The following is a 23,729-nucleotide window of genomic DNA, read 5'->3' as shown; positions in this document are numbered from 1 at the left end:
CCACCTTAGCTCCTCCTACATATCACCCTTCCTGTTAAAATAAAACTTTTCTCTCAAAATACAATTAGAGCATAATTATGCCAATTTGTACCAGTGAGGTACAAGATAGTCCTAATACCCAGTCCATCATTTTGTTGACTAACCAGAACCTCTGTCATCTCTCCTAACTAAAACACTTAGTTCTGAACCTGGCTTTTTTCCTTAGCTTTAGAATGAATATCAGCTGAAAACCATCCACTCAAATCTTTTTTCTCAAAGTAAATAGCCAGGATTGGCTATGAGATTATAAGTTTTCATCCCAGTCAGAAATCCAGAATGACTGAGTTAACTGAAATTATGGGAAGCACAAAGTATAGCTTCTAAAACTTAGCCAATTTATAGAGACTGCTGAACACCTGGACAGTCCCTATACTACAAACTCTTGGAGCATCTGATCTTCAGCCTTCTGGCTCAGGATCGTCTGACAGACCTTAGTGCTGCAGAATTGTTAAGGGCTGATTACTCTGTCTAGGCAGATATAAGCAGTCGACTATTCTGCAAGTGTGTCCTTTTCTGGACAGTAATTTGTCTGTAGATGGAAATAGGCAATTCTTGCCTAGTGGCTGTCTTACCACAACTGGAGTAACTCCAAAGATGCTCCATTTCTTCTTAGAATCCAATACAGGAAGCTGTCAGGAGCAAAAGGTCTCTAATCAAAATGAACATTAATACAGAAATGTTTGTCACATCAATTCTGTGGACTTCTGATGTTTTGAAAAACATCTATCCATGTAAGGTGATCTGGACTCTTGTCTGTTAACTCCTCTCAGCTATTTCTAAATAAAATATAGAAAACACCCTAACAATAAACTCCAAGCCATGAATTTGCTATACTGCCTTAGCTCACAGGCTAACCATCTCAAATTAGTTGAAAAAGTTAAAGAAGGACTGGGTCCTAGGCCTTGTATTCCTAAATGTGTTATACAGGCACAATGCCTATGAGAGTATCAATACTCATCTGACTTTTATGTGAATAAGAAGCTCGTGCCATAGAAAATTTTAAATTTGAAATCAAAGTAAATTTTGTACCACTTAAAGAAATTATAACTTCACCTTGATAATAATTATACAGATTTCTACCAATAGGTTATGGCTATGTAATAAATCCTAGCTAATCCTCCCTATTCCCACAAAACCACTACTTTTCCCTAGAAAGACAGCCCAATATTAACCACCTTAGTCCCCAAGCCCAGGGAATAGGGGTCTGACTCTTCATTGTCTTTTTCAAGCTGATTATGGGCGTTGAGATATTAGAAATTATGGGCGTTGAGATATTAGAAGAGGGGTTGGGGGAAGAGTAAATTGATAAGCCTCTGACACTGTGTCTTCACTGCATTTAGTTGGAATTCCCGGACCTCCGAGGTTAGAGCAGGTCTGTTCAGCTTGCTTGATGAGTAGATACACCAAGGCTGTGTATTCTGCAATATACAATTCTCAAGACAAATTTTAGTATCAAGATAATTTTTTTAGAGGGCTGACAGTTTATTAAAGATCTTGGTTCTAACAGCTTGTCTTTTCCCCCCTTTTTTGGATATAATATTTACATTTATAATTTTATACCCTTACCCCATTTTACACCACCACCCAGGAACCCCTTATCCCATCCACCCTTCTCCTGCTTCTATGAGGGTGTGCCCCCCCATACTCCCACCTCCCCACACTCAGATTCCCCCTGACTCAGTGTTGAGCCTTAATGGGACCAAAGATCTCCTATCCCACCTATGCCCAACAAGGCCATCCTCCCCTACATATACAGATGGAGTCATTGGTCCCTCCCTATGTGCTTCTAGGCTGGTGGTTTAGCCCCTGGGGAGCTCTGGTTGGTTGGTATTGTTGCTCTCCTCATGGGCCACCAACCTTTTTGGCTTCTTCAGTCTTCTCTATATCTTGTCCATTAGGAACCCTTGATCAGATTAATAGTTAGCTGTGAGTATCTGCCTCTGGGTATATCAGATTCTGGGGGACCTCTAAGGAGACAGCCTTCTCAGGCTGCTGTCAGCATGCACTTTCTGTCATCCATATCAGCATCTAATTTTGCTGACTGCACATGGGATGAATGGTTTCCATACAACCTGTCCTTCAGTTTCTGTCCCACACTTTGTCTCCATATTTGCTCCCTTGGGTCTTTAGTTACTCCTTCAAAGAAAGACCTAGGAATCCACAGTTGTTCTTCCTTCTTCATGAGCTTCATGTGGTCTGGTAGTTGAATCTTTGTTGTTTCAAACTTTTTGGCTAATCTCCGCTTATCAATGAGTAAATACCATGTGTGTTCTTTTGTGATTGGGTTACCTCACTCAGGATGATATTTTCTAGTTCCATCCATTTACCTAAGAATTTCTCGAATTCATTATTTTTAATAGCTGAGAAATATTCCATTGTGTAAATGTACCACATTTTTTGTATTCATTCCTCTGTTGAAGGGCATCTGGGTTCTTTCCAGCTTCTGGCTATTATAAATAAGGCTGCTATGAACATAGTGGAGCATATGTCTTTGTTATATTTTGCAGCATTTTCTGGGTATATGCCCAGGAGTGGAATAGCTGGGTCCTCAGGTAGTGCTATGTCCAATTTTCTGAGGAACCGCCAGACTGACTTCCAAAGTGGTTGTACCAGCTTGCAACCCCACCAACAATGCAGGAGTGTTCCTCTTTCTTCACATCCTCACCAGCATCTACTATCACCTGAATTTTTGATCTTAGCCATTCTGACTGGTGTGAGGTGGTATCTCAGTGTAGTTTTGATTTGCATTTCCCTGGTGACTAAGGATGTTGAGCATTTCTTAGGGTGCTTCTCGGCCATTCGTGTTTCTTCAGTTGAGAATTCTTTGTTTAGCTCTGTACCCCATTTTTTAATGGGGTTATTTTGTTGTCTGGCGTCTAATTTTTTGAATTGTTTGTATATATTCGATATTAACCCTCTATTGGATGTAGGATTGGTAATGATCTTTTCCCAATCTGTTGGTTGCCATTTTGTCTTATTGACAGTGTCCTTTGCCTTACAGAAGCTTTGCAATTTGATGAGGTCCCATTTGTCGATTCTTGATCTTAGAGCATAAGCCATTGGTGTTCTGTTCAGGAACTTTTCCCCTGTGCCTAGGTATTCGAGGGTCTTCCCCAACTTCTCTTCTATTAGTTTCAGAGTATCTAGATTTATGTGAAGGTCCTTTATCCACTTGGAGTTGAGCTTTGTACAAGGGGATAAGAATGGATTAATTTGCATTCTTCTACATGTTGACCTCCAGTTGAGCCAGCACCACTTGTTGAAAATGCTGCCCTTTTTCCACTGGATGGTTTTAGCTCCCTTGTCCAAGATCAAGTGACCATAGGTGTGTGGGTTCATTTCTGGGTCTTCAATTGTATTCCATTGATCTTCCTGTCTGTCTCTGTACCAATACCATGCAGTTTTTAATCACTACTGCTGTGTAGTACAGTTTCAGGTCACGGATTGTGATGCCCCCAGAAGTTCTTTTAGTGCTGAGAATAGTTCTTGCTATCCTAGGTTTTTTGTTATTCCAAATGAATTTGTAAATTGCTCTTTCTATCTCTATGAAGAATTTATTTGGAATTTTGATGGGGATTGCATTGAATCTGTAGATTGCTTTTGGCAGGATGGCCATTTTTACTAAGGTAATCCATCCAATCCAGGAGCATGGGAGATCTTTCCATCTTCTGAGATCTTCTATTTCTTTCCTCAGAGACTTGAAGTTCTTGTCATACAGTTCTTTCACTTGCTTGGTTAGATTCACTCCAAGATATTTTATTTTATTTGTGGCTATTGTGAAGGGTGTCATTTCCCTAATTTCTTTCTAAGCCTGTTTATCCTTTGAATAGAGGAAGGCAACTGATTTGTTTGAGTTGATTTTATTTCCAGCCACGTTGCTAAATTTGTTTATCAGGTTTAGGAGTTCTCTGGTGGAAGTTTTAGGGTCACTTAAGTATACTATCATATCATCTGCAAATAGTGAAATTTTGATTTTCTTCCTTTCCTATCTGTATCCCTTTGACTTCCTTTTGTTGTCTAATTGGTCTAGCTAGGACTTCCAGTACTATATTGAATAGGTAAGGTGAGAGTGGGCAACCTTGCCTAGTCCCTGATCTTAGTGGGAATGCTTCAAGTTTCTCTCCATTTAGTTTGATGTTGGCTACTGGCTTGCTGTATATTGCTTTTACTATGTTTAGGTATGGGCCTTGAATTCCTGATCTTCCCTAGACTTTTAACATGAAGGGATGTTGAATTTTGTCAAATGCGTTCTCAGCGTCTAGTGAGATGACCATGTGGTTTTTTTCCTTGAATTTATTTATGTAGTAGATTACATTGATGGATTTCTGAATATTAAACCAACCCTGCATTTCTGGGATAAATCCTACTTGATTATGTTGGATAATTGTTTTGATGTGTTGTTGGATTTGGTTTGTGAGAATTTTATTGCGTATTTTTGCATCAATATTCATAAGAGAGGTTGGTCTGTAGTTCTCTTTCTTTTTTGGGTCTTTCTGTGGTTTGCGCATTAGCATAATGGTAGCTTCATAGAATGAATTGGGTAGTGTTCCTTCTGTTTCTATTTGATGGAATAGCTTAAAGAGTATTGGTATTAAGTCTTCCTTGAAGGTCTGATAGAATTCTGCACTAAAACCATCTGACTCTGGACTTTTTTTGGTGGGGAGACTTTAAAGGACTTCTTCTATTTCTTTAGGGTTTATAGGACTGCTTAAATGGTTTATCTGTTCCTGATTTAATTTTGGCATCTGGTACCTGTCTAGAAAATTGTCCATTTCATCCAGATTTTCCAATTTTGTTGAATATAGGCCTTTGTAGTAGGATCTGATGATTTTTTTAATTTTCTCTGTTTCTGTTGTTATGTCTCCCTTTTCAGTCCTGATTTTATTAATTTGAATACTGTCTCTGCACCCTTTGGTTAGTACGGCTAAGGGTTTGTCTATCTTGTTGATTTTCTCAAAGAACCAGCTCCTGGTTTTGTTGATATTTTATATAGTTCTTTTTGTTTCAGCTTGGTTGATTTCAGCCCTGAGTTTGATTATTTCCTGCTCTACTCCTCTTGGGTATATTAGTTTCTTTTTGTTCTAATGCTTTCAGTTGTGCTGTCAACTTGTTAGTGTATGCTCTTTCCATTTTCTTTTTGTGGGCACTTAGAGCTATGAGTTTTCCTCTTAGTACTGCTTTCTCGAAGTCCCACAAGTTTTAGTATGATGTGTCCTCCTTTTCATTAAATTCTAAAAAGTCTTTAATTTCTTTCTTTATTTCTTCATTGATCAAGCCATCCTTGAGTAGAACATTGTTTAGTTTCCATGTGTATGTGGGCTTTCCATTGTTTTTGTCATTGTTAAGAACCAGCCTTAGTCCATGGTGGTCTGATAGGGTGCAAGGAATTATTTCAGTCTTTTTGTATCTGTTGAGGCCTGTTTTGTGACCAATTATATGGTCTATTTTGGAGAAGGTACCATGAGGTTCTGAGAAAAACGTATATTCTTTTGTTTTAGGATGAAATGTTATATGTGTGTGTGTGTGTGTGTGTGTGTGTGTATACATCAATTCAATCCATTTGGTTCATAACTTCTGTTAGTTTCATTGTATCTCCCTTTAGTTTCTGTTTCCATGGTCTGTCCATACCTGAGAGTGGGGTGTTGAAGTCTCCCACTATTATTGTGTGAGGTATGATGTATGCTTTGAGTTTTAGCAAAGTTTCTTTTATGTTTGTGGGTGCCCTTACATTTGGGGCATAGATATTAAGAATTGAGAGTTCATCTTGGTACATGTTTTCCTTTGATGATTATTAAGAGATATTAAGGAAAAATGATTCTTATTCCTGTCACTTTTGTTGTAGGATGTAGAATTATGTTTGTGTAAGTTTCTTCTTTTGGGGTTGTTGGGAGATTTCTTTCTTGTCTTTTCTGTGTTGTAATTTCCCTCCTTGTGTTGGAATTTTCCATCCATTACCCTTTGAAGTGCTGGATTTGTGGGAAGTTATTGTGTAAATTTGCTTTTGTCATGGAATATCTTAGTTTCTCCATCAATAATGATTGAGAGTTTTGCTGGGTATAGTAGTCTGGACTGGCATTTGTTTTCTCTTAGGGTCTTTATGATATCGGTCCAGGATCTTCTGTCTTTTATAGTCTCTGGTGAGAAGTCTGGTGTAATTCTTATGGATCTGCCTTTATATGTTACTTTGCCTTTTTCCCTTACTGCTTTTAGTATTTTTTCTTTGTTTTGTACATTTGATGTTTTGACTATTATGTGGTGGGAAGTATTTCTTTTCTGGTCTAAATTATTTGGAGTTCTGTAGGCTTCTTGTATATTTATGGACATCTTTTTCTTTAGGTTAGGGAAGTTTTCCTCTATAATTTTGTTGAGGATATTTACTGGTCCTTTAAGTTGGGAGTCTTCACCCTCATCTATACCTATTATCCTTAGGTTTGGCCTTCTCATTGTGTCCTGGATTTCCTGGATGTTTTGGGTTAGGAGCTTTTTGCATTTTGCATTTTCTTTGACAGTTGTGTCAATGTTTTCCATGGTATCTTCTGCACATGAGATTCTCTCTTCTATCTCTTGTATTCTGTTGGTTATACTTGTGTCTATGACTGCTGATCTCTTTCTTAGGTTTTCTCTTTCCAGGGTAGTCTCCCTTTGTGATTTCTTTATTGTTTCTACTTCCATTTTTAGGTCCTGCATGGTTTTGTTTAATTCCTTCACTGGTTTGGTTTCTGTTTAATTGCTTCACCGGTTTGGTTGTCTTTTCTTGCAATTCTTTAAGGGATTTTTGTCTTTCCTCTTTAAGGGTTCCTATCTGTTTACCTGTGTTCTCCTCAAATTCTTTGAGAGTGTTATTTATGACCTTCTTAAAGTCCTCTAATATCATCATGAGAAGTGATTTTAATTCTGTATCCTGCTTTTCTGTTGTGATGTGGTGTTCAGGGCTTGCTATGTTTGGAGAACAGGGTTCTGGTGATGACAAGTAACTTTGGTTTCTGTTGTTTACCTTCCTGTGCTTGCCTGTCGACATTTGGTTAACTCTAGTGATACCCTCTCTCACTGGTTCTGACTGGGGACTGTCTTTCCAGTTATCTTGCTTGTGTCAGAACTTTTCAGTGTCCAGATGTCTCTGTGATCCTGTGATCCTGAGGTCCACCTGCTCTGAGTGCAGTGTCCCCTCTAGGATGTGTCAGGGTAAGGTGTCTTCTTGAGAGCAGACCAACTGGGTGTTCACTGCTCCGAGTGCAGTGGTTCCTCTAGAATATCTCAGGATAAGGTGTCTGCTGCTCTGGGTTCCGTGGCTCCTCTAGGATAACTAGAGTATGGTCTAGGATGAAAAGGCATGGTTTCCCCCTGCTCTAAGGTCAGTGGCCTCTCTGGGATGTCTCAGGATACAGTTTACACAAGGATGCAGACCCACTGGGTGTCTGTTCCTGCTACTGGGATCCAGAGAGTGTAGAGGCATCCTTTCTTAACTCCTTACTGCTTATTGACCTTTTTGGAACCTGTGATTATTCTCATTTCCAAATGTTGTTTCTCAAACAAAGTCTCAAGTTTTGCCATTATGCATGAGAAATTACAGGTATCCAGCAGGGTGGCAGATACAGGTAGGATGTTTGGAATTTTCAGAGGCTTCTGTAATAAGGTCCACACTCTGAACTTGGAATGGGCTATTTGAATCTTCAAAACTCACCCTATTCATGGTGACACACTTCTTCCAACCAGTCCAGACCTTCTATTCCTTTTAAATCATTCTGCTCTCCTGTAATTAATTATTAAAAATTTTGATCCTCTGGTGACCAATCTCATCCAACTTCCTATACTGTTTCAGTGATTTTCTTTAGCATTTCCTGTGTGTCAGGGGAGGTGTGTGGCTGTGGGTCTCATGTGAGTGTGCTTTAGTAGATCTTTCTGTTTTGTTCTTTCTATGTTCTTGTATATTTGACTACTATATACTCTGTACTCAGGCATGCACAACTTTTTGTGTCTCCAAGGCTTACATAAGAATTTGCAGGATAGTAGGCTATTTTCTTCCACCATGTCAGTTTAGGGTTTGAACTCAGCCTAATTTGTAAATTGAATTTGTAAATTGCTCTTTCTATCTCTATGAAGAATTGATTTGGAATTTTGATGGGGATTGCATTGAATATGTAGATTTCTTTTGGCAGGATGGCCATTTTTACTAAGTTAATCCTGCCAATCCAGGAGCATGGGAGATCTTTCCATCTTCTGAGATCTTGTTCAATTTCTTTCTTCAGAGACTTGAAGTTCTTGTCATACAGATCTTTCACTTTATTGTTGGATATAATGGATGGATGGATGGATGGATATAAGGGTGGATGGATATAAGGATGGATACATGGATGGATACATGGATGGATAGATAGATGGATATAAGGATGGATGGATATAAGGATGGATACATGGATAGATATATGGATGGATAGATAGGTGGATATAAGGATGGATGGATAGATAGATGGATGGATATAAGGATGGATGGATGTTTCTATTGTTAATTACTTCATTTATTTGTTCAATGTTTAATTAGATACTTTGTTCTATGTGGCTAGAACTCATTGATTTCCTCTTTTCCTTGCTGGCTGGCTGCTGCCTTCCTAGAGCTGGGTACCATCAGGCAACAGTGACTAAATTTTCTCCTGATTTTGTACTTTCAATGTCTTTCTGATTTTCTCCTTTGCCCTATTCTCCTCCACAATATCTTTCCTTGCATTCCTATTCTTTGTTCCCCTCCTATTTATTTTGAAAATTGCCTTATCCCACAGCTGTGATTTGGGCCTGTGCAGCTGCCTCTTCTGTTTCTTCTGTTTATGCAGCTGCCTCTTCTGTTTCTTCTGTTTAGTCCTTCTTTCTGTCTCTTTTTCCATATCCTCAGCCTATTCCTCCTTTCCCCTTTAATGGTTATGTCTTTGTCCCCAATCCAAGTGCTTGCCCTTTGTCTTTTCTGACTATATCCTTTCCCCACAATTATTACTATAATTTTATCTTCCCATTTAAAACATTCTAAACCATTGTCTCAATTACAAGAGTATGGTCCTTATTTCTAAACCCATTTCTTTTTCCAGACTAGATTAGTTTCCCAGTATTGTTTTTTATTCATTGTTTTTGTGGTGGTGGTAGATTTTGTCATAGCTATCATCCTGATCATTGATAATTGTTTATCTTGAGAAAAGGACTGTATCTAACCAGAGTTGTCTAGAACTCACAGAGGGTCCTATTTTTGCTTCAGACTTACTGGGATTGAATCTTGCTCAGTCATCAGGGCCAGATGTGCAATTTCAAACCATTTCTATTTCTCCCATTGACATCCCTTTCCCTGTTGTCCACCCTTTTCTGGTCTTCTGGAACTCATTCCCCTTCCAAACCTTTTTCTTCCTTTTGTGTATATTTTCTACCAGACTCTTTTAACTTTACTTTTTACCCATTCTCAACCCTTCCCCAGACATTTCCACATTCCCACACTCTTCCCCCATTGCTCCAGGCCAATAGGCCTGATCTAGACTGATCTCATGCCTTTCCATAACTCTATCAAGTTCTCACCCACTTCACCATGACACATTTGTAACTAAAGGACCAGTTTTTTCCCTTCCTCTCCCCAATTCTCAGTTTTTCTGTTTTAGCATCTTCCCTTCCCAGGTCTTTGACCTTGTTAAATATTTTCCTCTTGTCCACTTTGCAAGTCGAGTGTTTGCAATCGAACAGTCACGAGAGAAGCAATAAGGACTTTTTTTCTGTTCACTCTATGTTAAAAGGGAGTTCTGTGCCTTTCAACTAACCCTTAGTTATCAATTGTGTGTAAGTTTCTCTAGTAACTCTGTGACCTGAAAGTTTAGTCTGTGTTGGCCTTTTAGGAGTCCAACATCATGGTTGTCTATGTACTTGGCAAGCTGGAGCTGACTTCCCACAAACCAACATCTGGTTTCCTTTCCTTGGGCAGCAGGCTCCTTTTAAGACCCGCCTATAGGGGGCGGTAGAGGAGGTAGCTCACTTCCGGTTCCCAGAAATCCCTGTTGTGTGATTGGCAGCTTGGGCCGTTGGGCCAGAGGCTGTGGCGCCGAGGTGCTGAGGCCTTAACAGGGCTTTCGCGCCTGGCTTGTGGACATTCTCCGAGTTGAGGGTCTCCTCCTTCGATTCCAAGTGTGGGGTTCGGCCCAGTGGATCCCTCTGCTCACCATGGCAGTGAGTAGAATGTTTCTAGGGATTCGGCCCCGCACCTCCGTGTCTCCTCAGGCGTTTCATCCTCTCACTTCAGTGTTGCCCTTTGAGGGCCCCTGGAACTTTCTAGTTCCTTGACTTCTCCCTCAACCCAGGGGATGTGGTGGTGGGGCGCTTTCCTAAGTCAGGTTTGTCATGTATTTGAGATGTTTATGACCGGCCTTCCCAGTCGGAGTACGTTTTCAGTGTTGTTGCTGCTTGTTGGGAATGTGGGGAGCGGTTTCCTTCCCAGGTTTCTCTCTCTCCATGGTCCTTTCCTGCTTCCTCTCTCTCCTACAGCGTCTTCACACCTTTTAGCTCTTCCCTCCACTCTGCCTCCTTCAGAGCTCTGCCCCTCCCGCCCAGGTCTTTCTCTCTCTCTCTCCCCTTCTGTCCTTTTCCCTGAGGCTCCTGGTAATGTTTATTTGCTTTTTCTGTGCCCATTGTTTATCTCTTACAACTCACTCTCCTTTTGTCCCCCCCCCCCACTCACTTTCTCCTGCTCCTCCCTTGCTACCCTTATGTGCTTTTGCCTTTCTAATCTCCCTTCTTCCTTTCCTGCAACTTTAGGGGTTATCTTGTGTTTTTTCTAGACTTTTAATACTCTTTTTTATCCTTATTCCTTCCTATTTTTCCTCTTCTAACCAATGCTTTTCTGTATATTTGTCCCTATTCTTAAATTTCCATGTTTTTAAGGGTTCATTTTTGGATTATCAGTTTTATAGTGGGGAGTATATTCAGGTTGTAATTGATGGCCTGGCTGGATCAGTTTCCAGTCTGTCAGTTTCCAATGACAGTTATTTATAAAGGGTTCTTTGTATTTATGTTCTCATGTTCAGCACATAATTGTCATAGTTTTTTTTTAATGTTTGAATTGTAGATGTCACATAGCCTTTCAGTATGTTATTAGGGCACATCTTCAATAATTTGCAATGTATTCTTTACATTTGGATAGAGGATTTGTGGGTGTGTATGTCTGTCCTTGGCCAGTGTGCCTGCATATTTTACTGCATGCTTGCCTGTTTTTGTTGTGTGTGTAAGCAAAATACACAAAATTTACACTTTGCATGTGTGTGAAAGAGGGGAGTGTGGAGAGGGGGAAAGAAAGAGACAGGGAGAAAGACACAGATCCAGTGAGACAGGGATAAGTAGATAGAAAGAGATACAAAGAGTTTGTTTCATGACTCCTCTATATATGTGTGGCCCTCATGCTACAAGCCTTTGTGCTTTAGACAGGCATAGAGATTTCCAGTGAGTGGTTTCTGGAGTTGGTTATTCCAATCCACACTGTTGTTACTAGGATTGGAATTGTTACCAAGCCAATATCCATGATCACTTAAACTTCAAGATCCTCCTGCTACAGCTTCCTGAGTATTGGGATTATAGGTCTATACTACAGTACTTACTTGGCTTCTAACAAGTACTTTTCCTTAGAAGACTTGATTCATGGAATTTTTCACTGCATTCATGATTTTCTACTTAGGGCTCTCATATAGGCCTCAATTTGAGTATTAGCGATAGCCTAACTACCATCTCCTCTGATTTAGTCTTTCAGTTTTGATTTCCCCCTAAAAGGAAACCCTATACTTACCCAAGTTCCATTACCAATTACTACTCTTAACTCTTTTTCTAGTTCACAGCTCCCTTGTTTTTATTCAGGGGGGAAGCTATTAAAGTCATCTGACTCTGAAAATCATTTTTATTATTATAACCTCTTAGAAATGTATAGTGCTTAAACTAAGGTCTTATGTGTTTTTCTTTGTAGGAAGACATAGCAGAAGCAAATACCACGGGGCAAACAGCAAATGAAGGTAAGGGTTTTTTTAGGTATTTGTAGCTAGTGTGTTGCCATATATTGAACTTTTGAAATAAAGTTTCAAAAATGTTTAAAGAAAATAATATTAAGCAACTACTTGCTTAATTGTATACTTTTCCCTATTGAATAGTGTCACCCTTTGTTTCTAGTGTTTTCCTCCTAGATGATTTCTTATTAAATATTGGAAAGAAGAAATTCTTTCTAAGGGTTCTCTTTAGACATATTCTATCAGCAACTCAAAAGAAGGCATCAGGTCTCCTAGACCTCCTCTCCCCCTCCCCTTTCTTAACTATAATATGAATAAATGAATAATTGTTTCATCTGGTATTTCTGTAGGTAGAAGTGTGCTTCTTATTGACTCATTAATTGGTCATACTGGTTTATACTTTGTTGTGCTTCATTTCCCATAATTCACTCTTCACACATTTGCTTCCTTATTCTTTAAGTCTTATATATCTTACTACTTTTCTTCTGATTACATGTTGGATTCTGAATATTGCCTTTTAATTTTGCTTAATTTATTGACTGTATTACTTTGGTATAGTATTTATAAATAGATTTTGGTTTCCCTAGAATAAGACCCATGCCATTTCAATTTTTTTGTCTTAGAAATTCTTAATATAGGACTATTTCATTAATGTAAGTTTGTGTTTTCTGCAGAAAATTTAAACAGAAATAAGTGTATATATTCCTCTAAAATTTTTATATTTCATGAAGAATTTCTTAATGAAAACCTGAAAGACTTATCAGTCATTCCTATATGAGAACTTTGAGTCCTGAGATTTAAGTATTCACACTTAAGATAATGAACGCAGCTTCAAATGCATTGATACTGTTGATTATTTGATGATATTAAGGATTTAGGTTAATTTTAGCATTATGCTTAAGTTCTACATGCAGTTTTCTTATATATACAATAATTTGAGTGACATATATTTTAGATTTGTGAGAGCTAAAGGATTTTGAGTACTTGAATTGTTTAGTTTAGCATAGAGGAAAACCTGAGTAGTTTGTTGAATTATGTTGTATTCTAGATTGCACAGAGTATTTTAAATACTTGAAAACATCATTTTAATTTTAGGAAATTATTTTAAGCAATTTAAAGATCTACCAGTAGTTCATTTAGATGTATTTGCACACTTATTTAACAAATTCTTGAGACCATTCAATATCAGCTGCTGAAGCAACATGTTTTCAACTCTGTGGTAGTATTCCACATCATGTGGAAACAGAATCAAACTGGAATTTTAGATCATTGGCTAAGTTTTTTATTTAAAAGATTCTATAGTCTTATGCCTGGCATGTGTAGTGCAACTGCATAGGTACACATAGGAAAAATATATTATTTTATTGCATACAGGTGTGGCTAATAGTGATGTTGAGAAGCTAGTTGTTCACATCTTCCCCTTACTTCATGCTTCATGGAAGCATGTAGGTTTGGTATCATATAGTCAGCCATGGTATCAATATTTATATTACAGTAATCCACAGATACTGCCAGTAATTTTTATTTGTATTTTCTAGAAAGTTGATTGGCAAACAATTTTTGTATATATATATACAAATATATATATCTGTGCCACCCTTTGAAGGATGTGGTAATCCTTCATTTTGGGCGTCTATTGGGTATATTCTAAGATTCTGTCCCAGTAGATGCTTGGAACTTGATATTAATGTGTGCATTACATATACATGTGTGGTGGTGTTTGATTTGTGAATAAGGCACAGTACAAGATTGGCAGCTGTTAGCATACATATCAGGAACTTCAACTTACTGTGTTTCATTCATTGTTGAGAGTTGTTACCCTTCCACTTAAAGAAAGAATAGCAATTTATGGTTTCTCTCTCCTGTATCTGAATTACCTGCACCAATATACTTGTACTTTGTGGCTATTGTTAACTTGGAAGATAAAATATCTGAACACTGGCTGGTTGATAACTTACTTAGCAGGCAGTCTGATGACAAAGTTGTGACTAAGTGATTAACAGACTGGTTGCATTCATGGCGTATGTCTCTTTAGTGGGATGGAATGTGAGTGTGAGATTTCATCTTATCAGTTAGAACAACTGTACACTTTAAAACTTATAAATTATCTCTGAAGTTTTCTTTGTAATATTTTGGACTGCAATTGAATGTAAATAATTGAAGTCATACATATTGCAGCCTGAGAATAAAGAAAGTACTACTGCATATCAGAACTGGTAATACAGATTCACCTATGGATGAGGAAGGAGTAAAAAGTTTTTTATACTCGTTAACAAAAATATAGAAAAACTTTATGTTATCTGAAAAATAAAGCATATATAAATATATATTTTTAGTATTTCTAATCAGTTTGTTAGTGTCTTGACAGTCTCGCTAGGACAGTGAATTGAGCAAATGTGTTCAAACCAGGCAGAATGCACTGTTTTTTGATGGCATTGTAGTATTCCATGAAGACTACATGGAAGAGCACAGCAAAAATATATAGACGATGTAACAGCACTACAGTACTCTATTTCAGTAACTGCACTGTTCAGTTGCATACTGCTGTGTCTTAACACTGTGTTCTTCACACTATGGATGGAGATTTAATAGTCCATTAAGAACTACCCTGGTTCTAAGAAGTTTTTAAAAACACCTTTACATCTCCATAAAAAACAAAGCACCTTTATGTTTATGGGAATGGACAATGTAAACAAAATTGTTGAGCAAATTTATATTTAACACATACGCATAGATTTTTCTAGTCTATGAAAAATGTCCTAGGTTTCTAGTGTCCCCATTTTTTTCTTGCAGTGTAGAGTATTGAACACTGGACCTCTACTACTGCTGCACATCCCAGGCACCTTCCTTCAAATTCACTCTGCTTTACTCCACAATTCATCCAGAGGATATGAGTTATACTTTCTTTCAGGACCATTATTATCAGGAAGTTGCTTTTATTTCAATGTATGATTGAATGTAAATTGAGGAGTTAAAACGTGGTTCATAGGACATATTTTTCCCTTTTTATTTTTGGAGATTATAATGTAATTACATCACTTTTTCATTCCCTTTACTTCCTTCAAAGCCTCTCATACCCCTACTTGTCTAGGTGTGGACTAAATCTTACTTTATTCAGGATAAAAACTACATACTTCAAACTCACCCCATTTTGTATGTTTTTTTCCAGACCATTTTGACTGGGACAAGTATTTGAAAGAGACTGGGTCTGTAAGTGCTCCTTCAGAATGTTTCAGACAGGTATGCCAAAATTCTTTTGATAATTTATACAGTAACATACATTATTAGCTTGTAGAAGGGTGTCTGTCTGTGTGGGTACACGGCTCTGATAGTATGAAGGGAAATTGGGATTATGTTTGTGCCACTGATTACCAGATGATCTCTTTGCAGTAATTTTTTTTATTAGATCTTTCATTTACACTTCAGATGTCATCCCCTTTCCCCATTCCCCCCTTAGAAAACCCCTATCCCATGCCCCCTTTTCCTTTTTGCATTTATACATTTTTTAAAAAAAATGTTAATCATAGGCTTTATAAGTTTGGTATTGTTCAGTCAGAGGTGTAACCCACTACCCAACCTAGATATATCAACTATCTTTGACTGGTGGAGATACGTGAACATCTGCTTCCCTGTCTCCCCCCTCTATCTCTCTTTCATCACCTAGCTTCTCCTCTCCTTCTTCTTCTCCTCTTCTTACTCCTTTTCTTCCTCTCAGTACTCCTCCCACCTTAGCTCCTCCTACACATCACCCTTCCTGTTAAAAGGAAACTTTTCTCTCAAAATACAATTAGAGCATAATTATGCCAATTTGTACCAGTGAGGTACAAGATAGTCCTAATACCCAGTCCATCCTTTTGTTGACCTACCAGCACCTCTGTCATCTCTCCTAACTAAAACACTTAGTTCTGAACCTGGCTTTAGGATGAATGTCAGCTGACGACCATACACTCAGATCTTTTCTCTCAAGGTAAATAGCTATAAGTTTTCAACCCCGTCAGAAATCCAGAATGACTGAGTTGACTACAATTGTGGGAAGCACAAAGCATAGCTTCTAAAACTTAGCCAATTTATAGAGACTTCTGAACACCTGGACACTCCCTCTACTACATAACATTGGAGCATCTGTTCTTCTGCCTTCTGGCCCAGGATCATCTGACAGACCTTAGTGCTGCAGAATTATTAAGGGCTGATTACTCTGTCTAGGCAGATATAATCAGTCGACTATTCTGCAAGTGTGTCCTTTTCTGGACAGTAATTTGTTTGTAGAAGGAAAGTGGCAATTCTTGCCTAGTGGCTGTCTCACCACAACTGGAGTAACTCCAAGGATGCTCAATTTCTTCTTAGAATTTAACATAGGAAGCTGTCCGGAGCAGACAGGTCTCTAATGAAAATGAACATTAATACTGAAATGTTTGTCATGTCAATTCTAAGGATTTCTGATGTTTTGAAAACCAGCTATCCATGCAAGGTAATCTAGACTGTTGCCTGTTAACTCCACTCAGCTATTTCTAAATAAAACATAGAGAACACCCTTATAATAAACTCCAAGTCATGAATTTGCTATAGTCCCTTAACTCACAGGCTGACCATCTCAAATCAGTTAAAAAAGTTAAAGAAGGACTGGGTCTAAGCTTTGTATTCCTAAGTGTGTTATACTGGTACAATGCCTATGAGAATAACAATATTCATCTCACTCTTATATCACTAAGAAGCTCATGCCAATGAAAACCTTAAAATTTGTAAACAAAGTAAATTGGTGCCATTTAAGAATTTATATCTTCATCTTGATATTAATTATACAGGTTTCTACTAATAGGTTATGGCTATGCAATAAACCCTAGCTAATCCTCTCTATTCCTACAAAACCACTACTTTTCCCTAGAGAGACAGCCCAACATTTACCACCTTAGTCCCCATGCCCAGGGAATAGGGGCGCTGACTCATCATTAGCTTCTTTCAAGCTGATTATGGACGTTGAGATATTAGAAGAGGAGTGGGGGGGAGAGCAAATTGACAATCCTCTGATGCTGTGTCTTCGCTGCCTCCAGAAGGAATTCACGGACCTCAGAGGTTTAAGCAGGTCTGCCCAGCTTGCTTGTTGAGTAGATACACCAAGGCTGATCATTCTGCAATATACAATTCTCAAAACAAATTTTAGTATCAAGATAGGTTTGTTTTTTTTTTTAAAGAGGGCTGACATTTTATTAAGAATGTTGGTTCTAACCGCTTTTCTATTTTTCCCCTCTTTTATTGGATATAATATTTACATTTCAAATTTTATCCCCTTACCATATTTCCCCCACCACCCAGGAACCCCTTATCCCATCCCCCCTCCTCCTGCCTCTATGAAGGTGTTTACCCACCTACCCCCAGCCTCCCTCCCCCCCCTCAGATCCCCCCCCTCAGTGCTCAGCCTTCAGGGTACTAATTATCTTGTCTCCCACCTATGCCCAACAGGGCCATCCTCCCCTACATATACAGCTGGAGTCATGTGTCTCTCCCTATGTGCTCTTAGGCTGGTGGTTTAGACCCTGGGGAGCTCTGGCTGGTTGGTATTGTTGCTTTCCTCACGGGGCCACCAGCCCTTACGGTTCACGGTTCCTTCAATTTACTCTCTAACTCCTCCATTGGGAACTTTGATCAGATTAATGGATAGCTATGGGTATCTGTCTCTGGGTATGTCCGACTCTGAGAGACCTCTAAGGAGACAGCCTTATCAGGCTGCTGTCAGCTTTCCCATCCTGAAATCCCTATCAGCGTCTATTTTTGGTGACTGCCTATGGAATGAATACCCAGACGCAATGGTCTCCCTACAACCCCCCCTTCAGATTCTGACCCACACTTTGTCTCCATATTTGCTCCCTTGGTTATTTAGTTACTCCTCCTAAGAAAGACCTAGGCATCCTCACTTGTTCTTTCTTCTTCATGAGCTTCATGTCGTCTGGTAGTTGAATCTTTGTTGTTTCAAATTTTTTGGGCTAATCTCCGCTTATCAGTGAGTAAATACCATGTGTGTTCTTTTGTGATTGGGTTACCTCACTCAGGATGATATTTTCTAGTTCCATCCATTTATCTAAGAATTTCTCGAATTCATTATTTTTAATAGCTAAGTAATATTCCATTGTGTAAATGTACCACATTTTTTGTATCCATTCCTCTGTTGAAGGGCATCTGGGTTCTTTCCAGCTTCTGGCTATTATAAATAGGGCTGCTATGAACATAGTGGAGCATATGTCTTTGTTATTTGTTGGGGCATTTTCTGGGTATATACCCAGAAATGGTATAGCTGGGTCCTCAGGTAGTGCTATGTCCAATTTTCTGAGGAACCGCCAGACTGACTTCCAAAGTGGTTGTACCAGCTTGCAACCCCACCAACAATGCAGGAGTGTTCCTCTTTCTTCACATCCTCGCCAGCATCTACTATCACCTGAGTTTTTGATCTTAGCCATTCTGACTGGTGTGAGGTGGTATCTCAGTGTTGTTTTGATTTGCATTTCCCTGATGACTAAGGATGTTGAGCATTTCTTAAGGTGCTTCTCGGCCATTCGAGTTTCCTCAGTTGAGAATTCTTTGTTTAGCTCTGTACCCCATTTTTTAATTTTAATTTTTAATTTTTAATTTTAATTTTTAAATTGCCCATGTAGAGGGAAAGACAGAAATGGCGAGTAATTATAAGAAGTATAATCCTGTACTGACAAGACTCATGGAACAGATGCTATTTAAGACTGTTAGGATGCGAAGAAAGAAAACAGCCAAAATAAGATGAGCATCAAGAGATGGCACAGAATATCTAGAGTGCAAGGTAGATGGAGGCACCTGTGGGATCATGGTCAAAAGTATGTAGGGATGTTTGCAATGTGCAGAGGAGTTTAACATTATCATAGGCTTTGATAGGACTTCTAGTTTGCTCCTTTCAAGAGGAATTGCTTCATGAGGTTCTTATTTAAAAAAATCTTTCGGGATGCATCTTATAAGCAATAACTGGGTTTTGTGGATGTGCCTGTAAGTGAGGCTAGTGATGGCCAATGTTTTTATGCTGCATTTCAGTCAAAAGGGAGATTTGGCTTTGAGCCTTGAAAACCTGACCTCATTCAACTTGTACTATGACTGTACCTAAAAATGTCACCTAGCTATTCTGGTATCACAGTTTGCCATATATTTTTCTTATACTTTATGCATTTAACACTATGTTATTTATTTATAGTCTAAGATACCACCAACTAATGAATTCCAAATTGGTATGAAGTTGGAAGCCCGTGACCCTCGCAATATCGATTCAGTGTGTGTTGCTTCGGTCATTGGCATTACTGGAGCCAGATTGCGTCTACGGCTGGATGGTTGTGACAATAAGAATGATTTTTGGAGACTTGTGGATTCATCAGACATACAGCCTGTTGGGACATGTGAACAAGGAGGAGATTTGCTTCAGCCTCCACTGGGTAAGGATAAACAGTTCTTAAAATAACATAGTCTTACTAGTAAGCTATTTATTAGAGGTGGTTTTAAGTGTCTTTTTAAAAATCCCTCAGGCCTTCTTGTAAGTAGAAGGTCAGGGTGGTCCTGTAGAAGATACATGATTGGAGAGGAACTCAGCACCATCTCACTTTTATACATACTGCACAAGTATGCTGAAAGGTCTCATTTTTAACAGATGTTATATTAATCTTCAATTTTAAAATACCAAAAGAAGCTTTCTTATGCATGTAAATTCAGAGACTCTTCTAGAGAAGAAGCCTGTATTTTTATGAGTTGTATGCCTGGTACTGTCCATTGAGGCATTCAACACTTTTGGGTAGAGGAGGAGGGTAGGAAGAATGTGAGATTCTACGTTATGAGAGGAGTACAAGAACCAGTATTTTTCACTCATTGAGAGTCCTAACCATTAGACACCAGTTAGGCTTTGAAAAGGATGAGAAAAGGGAAATTTTAGTAAGGGTTAAATTTAAGCACATGTAGTGCTCAGTTTGGGCTATGTTTTTAAAAGTAAACCAGTTATAACATATTTTGGGAAAAATTTTATGATTGAGGAGTATTTCAATGATTTGCAGAAAGTAAGTGATGCATTTATTTGGTCAATTTGCACTCTCAATGGATTTTTTATACTGGTTTTTATGTTTTTTACAATGCTAAAATAATTGATGTAAAACCCAGAACATTTTTTCCTATTAGTGAAATATTTCCCAAGAACAAATAATACAGACTACTGTGAATAAGTACTTTTCTAATATCTTTTCAAATGTTGTTAATTAAAACTGATGTAGTTTAAGCACTAGGGTGCAGCGTGATAATAACACATACTTAGCATTCACAAAGTGTACTATATTAAATTGTTATTACCAAAAACAATTTTTTGAAAGTAATTTTAAAGGAGATGCAGGGAAGCTTAGTGGCAAAGCACTTCATTGGTTAATGGAGGCATACATCCTTGGTTTTAAATTGGTCAGTGGTATGTTTGTTTTTCCTTTCTTGTTCTTTGTTTGCATCTCAGTGCTGTAGTTCAGGTTGGCTTGAATTGTTGATCCTCCTGCCCCAGTTTCCCAAGTTTTGAGATTATAGTTACATGCCACTACATATTTTTTATATTTTGCATTTTTATTTCTCTCACATTTATTGATTGTGTGTGTGCCCACATATCATAGAACATGTGAAGATCAGAGTACAACATGGGCATATTGGTCATTTTGCTTGTACCATGTGGGTTCTAGATAGCATAACTAGAACTATAAACTCAGATGGTCAGGTTTGACAATAAATATTGAGTCACAAACATGCTATCCATTTCTACTATCATTTGTTTTCTAGTTATATTTTGGGGGAGTTTCTGTAAAGATTATTTGAAGATGATTTGTCTCTCTCAACATTTTGTATATGCTGTCCTGTTGATAGCTCTGTTGCCAGTGACTCACATGCTTCCCTACTTTAGTGAATGCATTCATTTAGAGTGCATATAACCCTTTTCCAGTTCTGACTTTGGGACAGACAGGTTTTGAGTGAAAATGATTGCTTCAGAAAACAGTATGCCTAATGATGATATAAGTTGGTAAAATTTCTAAACAAGCTTCTTTTGGTAAATTCTCTTATAAATTTCAAGATTATGTTTAGTATATGTAAAAGTTGTTACAGGAAGCTAAGTCTGTTTTACTAATATTTTATGAGAAGTTTCAGACATGCACAAATGTAGAAGAATTTTATAGTGAGTATCCATAAACTCCCTACCTCATTTTACCATACTTGGTTTTTTATCTGTTCACTGATCTTGTGTATCTCAGAGAAGTCATTTATATTAATATAGTTTCCTTAAATACTTAAGCATGGATAGTGTTAACTAGAATGTGTTCATAGTTGTTCTCCTTTTAAAACTTAGAATAAGATGCATTTTATATATGTAAATTTGTAAAGCTCAAAAGACATGGTCTTTCTGGAAGGCCAGAAGTGAGAGACTCTGAGAAAAAGGGGGCTTGAAGCCTTTTGCAACCTTGTCCATGCTTGCATGTTGTTAGAAATAGAACGAAAGGTCTCCTGAGCTATAGTGTGGATTACCTGTATTATTATGGCCTGCCCCAAATATAAGAATGCTTGTTGCCAAACCCTTGTCGCCAATGGTTTCTCTAAAATGAAAGTTTCTGGTTCCACTTTGATATTAGTGCCAGACATTAGAATGGTGGCTCTAGCTACAAGAAGATTTACCTCTTTTACTCAAGTCCTTAGAAAGTCATTCTCTGAAAAGGATTGGTGCATGTTACCCATTTATTCTCCATTGTCATAGTTTCACAGGTTTTTAATGGTATATGATTTATAAAACAGGGTGCAGAATGGGTTCTTCTTCATGGTCCATGTTCTTACTACGTGTCCTAACTGGATCTGAACTGGCACCTGCAGTGTTCTTTAAGAAGGTAAGAAAAGCATTACAAAACATTTCTGTCCTCTAGAAAACATGATTTTATTGTTTTAAGTTGGAATGCTTAACCAGTTTTGTCTTTTCTCAAACAGGAATAAGTCTTTTTAAAATTACAGGCAACTATTGAATGAGTTTGTTAGGGCTGTTGTAACCAAGAGGAATGTCTTCCATAATCAAAAAGCTTTTCCACTTTGGAGTTTGGAGACTGGAAAAATAAGAATGAGGATGCCTTGAAGACTGGTCTCTTTTGAGGCTCACCTTGGTTTATAGTTGACCAGGTTCTTGTGCTCTTACATGGCTTCCACTATATGTGTGCACATGGGTATCTTACTCATTAAACCACACAAGTCAAACTAGATTAAAGCTTTGTTTTCAAATGCATTCATGTTGGTTGTATTTCAACAGAAATTTAGGGTCGAAGAGACATCATGTGCTTCAGAATACCAACTACAGTTGATGTGAGTTTGTTAGTGTAACAGCCCCATCACATCCAGAAAGATACTGTTTTGTTCTGGTTCTCTCTGACCTTTGACTCTTAGAAACTTTCTACCTCCCTCTTCTAAAATGGTTTCTGAGCCTTGTGGTAGTAGGGGTATGTGATATGGTTATCACATTTGTGGCTGAGCTCTCTGAGAACATTTATTCGCTACACATTGAGCAGTTGATTGATAGTTTCCTTTGTAGTACAGAGGCCTTTTAACTTCATGAAGTCAAAATTGTTGATTGTTGTCTTTATTCCTGGATGACTGGAGCCCTATTCAGAAAGTTCTTTTTCCTCAGCCTATATACTGAAATGTATTTCCACTCTTCTAGAAGTTTCAGAGCTTTGGCTATAACATTGAGGGTTTTTTTTTATTCATTTGGCATTGATTTGTGTGCAAGATGAAAGAGAATGATCAAATTTCATTCTTCTACATGTAGATAGCCAGATTTCTCAATACAATTGGTTTAAATAGCTATACATACACCTCTAGTGTATGGCATCATCATCAGAAATAGATCATGTAGCGGAAAGTACATTTAATTATAACCTAGGTCCTCAGTGCTCTTTCAGTGATCACTGTGTCTGTTTTTCTCCCAGTACCATGCTGGTTTTACTGCTGTGGCTCTATTGTATAATTGAAATCAGGACTAGAGACACATCCAGCAGTGGTTTGTTGTTCTTTAATTGTTAAGGATTCTTTAGCCTTCCAGGGTCTTTGGACTTTCATACCGATTTTAGGATTGTTTTTTCAGTTTCTGTAAAAACAATCATGTCAGAGTATTGGTAGATATTGTATTGAATATGTAGATTGTTTTTGGTAGGATAACCATTTTTGTGATATCAGTCCTACCATTCCATGTGCATAAGAGTGCACATAGGAATGCATGTCCATTACTCGTATCATCCTCAGATTTTTTCTTTAGTGTTTTAAAATTTTCACTGTTGATGGCTAGATTTATTTAAACATCAATTCTAGAGATTAATAGTCTGACATAAAGGTGTGGTCTTGACTTCCATCTGATGACTCTCTTTGGCCTGTAGGTACTGTGTTCTTGTGCTTTCATGTAGCCTGTATATGTGTTATTTGTGTCTTGTCCTACTTTCCTGTGCTTAAGGACAGTAATGTTATATTAGAATTATGCTCTGTCCTCATTTTAACTAGTAACACATTTAAGACCCCATTACACCTCAGAGATAGCATAGCCCACAATGAGCTGAGCCATCACACATCAATCCCTTAATAAAATGAATTCCCCATATCAGCCACTAATTAAGAAGTCAGGGCAATCTTATTTTTTTTTCC

At 38.0% G+C, this 23,729-nt stretch overlaps 1 protein-coding gene across 1 annotated transcript in view; it reads left to right on the top strand.

Moving 5' to 3' along the window:
- The window catches only part of LOC117694304 (sex comb on midleg-like protein 2), a 93,456-nt gene that overhangs the window by 2,137 nt on the left and 67,590 nt on the right, over positions 1-23,729 (top strand). The window contains 4 exon segments of the mRNA XM_076918580.1: positions 12,008-12,053; positions 15,214-15,284; positions 19,249-19,483; positions 21,849-21,937. Coding sequence (XP_076774695.1) covers positions 12,008-12,053; positions 15,214-15,284; positions 19,249-19,483; positions 21,849-21,937 — 441 coding nt within the window.

The sequence above is a fragment of the Arvicanthis niloticus genome, chromosome X (genome assembly GCF_011762505.2).
Source record: "Arvicanthis niloticus isolate mArvNil1 chromosome X, mArvNil1.pat.X, whole genome shotgun sequence".
Lineage (NCBI taxonomy): Eukaryota > Metazoa > Chordata > Mammalia > Rodentia > Muridae > Arvicanthis > Arvicanthis niloticus.
Note: the sequence above shows the minus strand (reverse complement) of the source record. Positions and strands in the feature narration are given on the sequence as shown.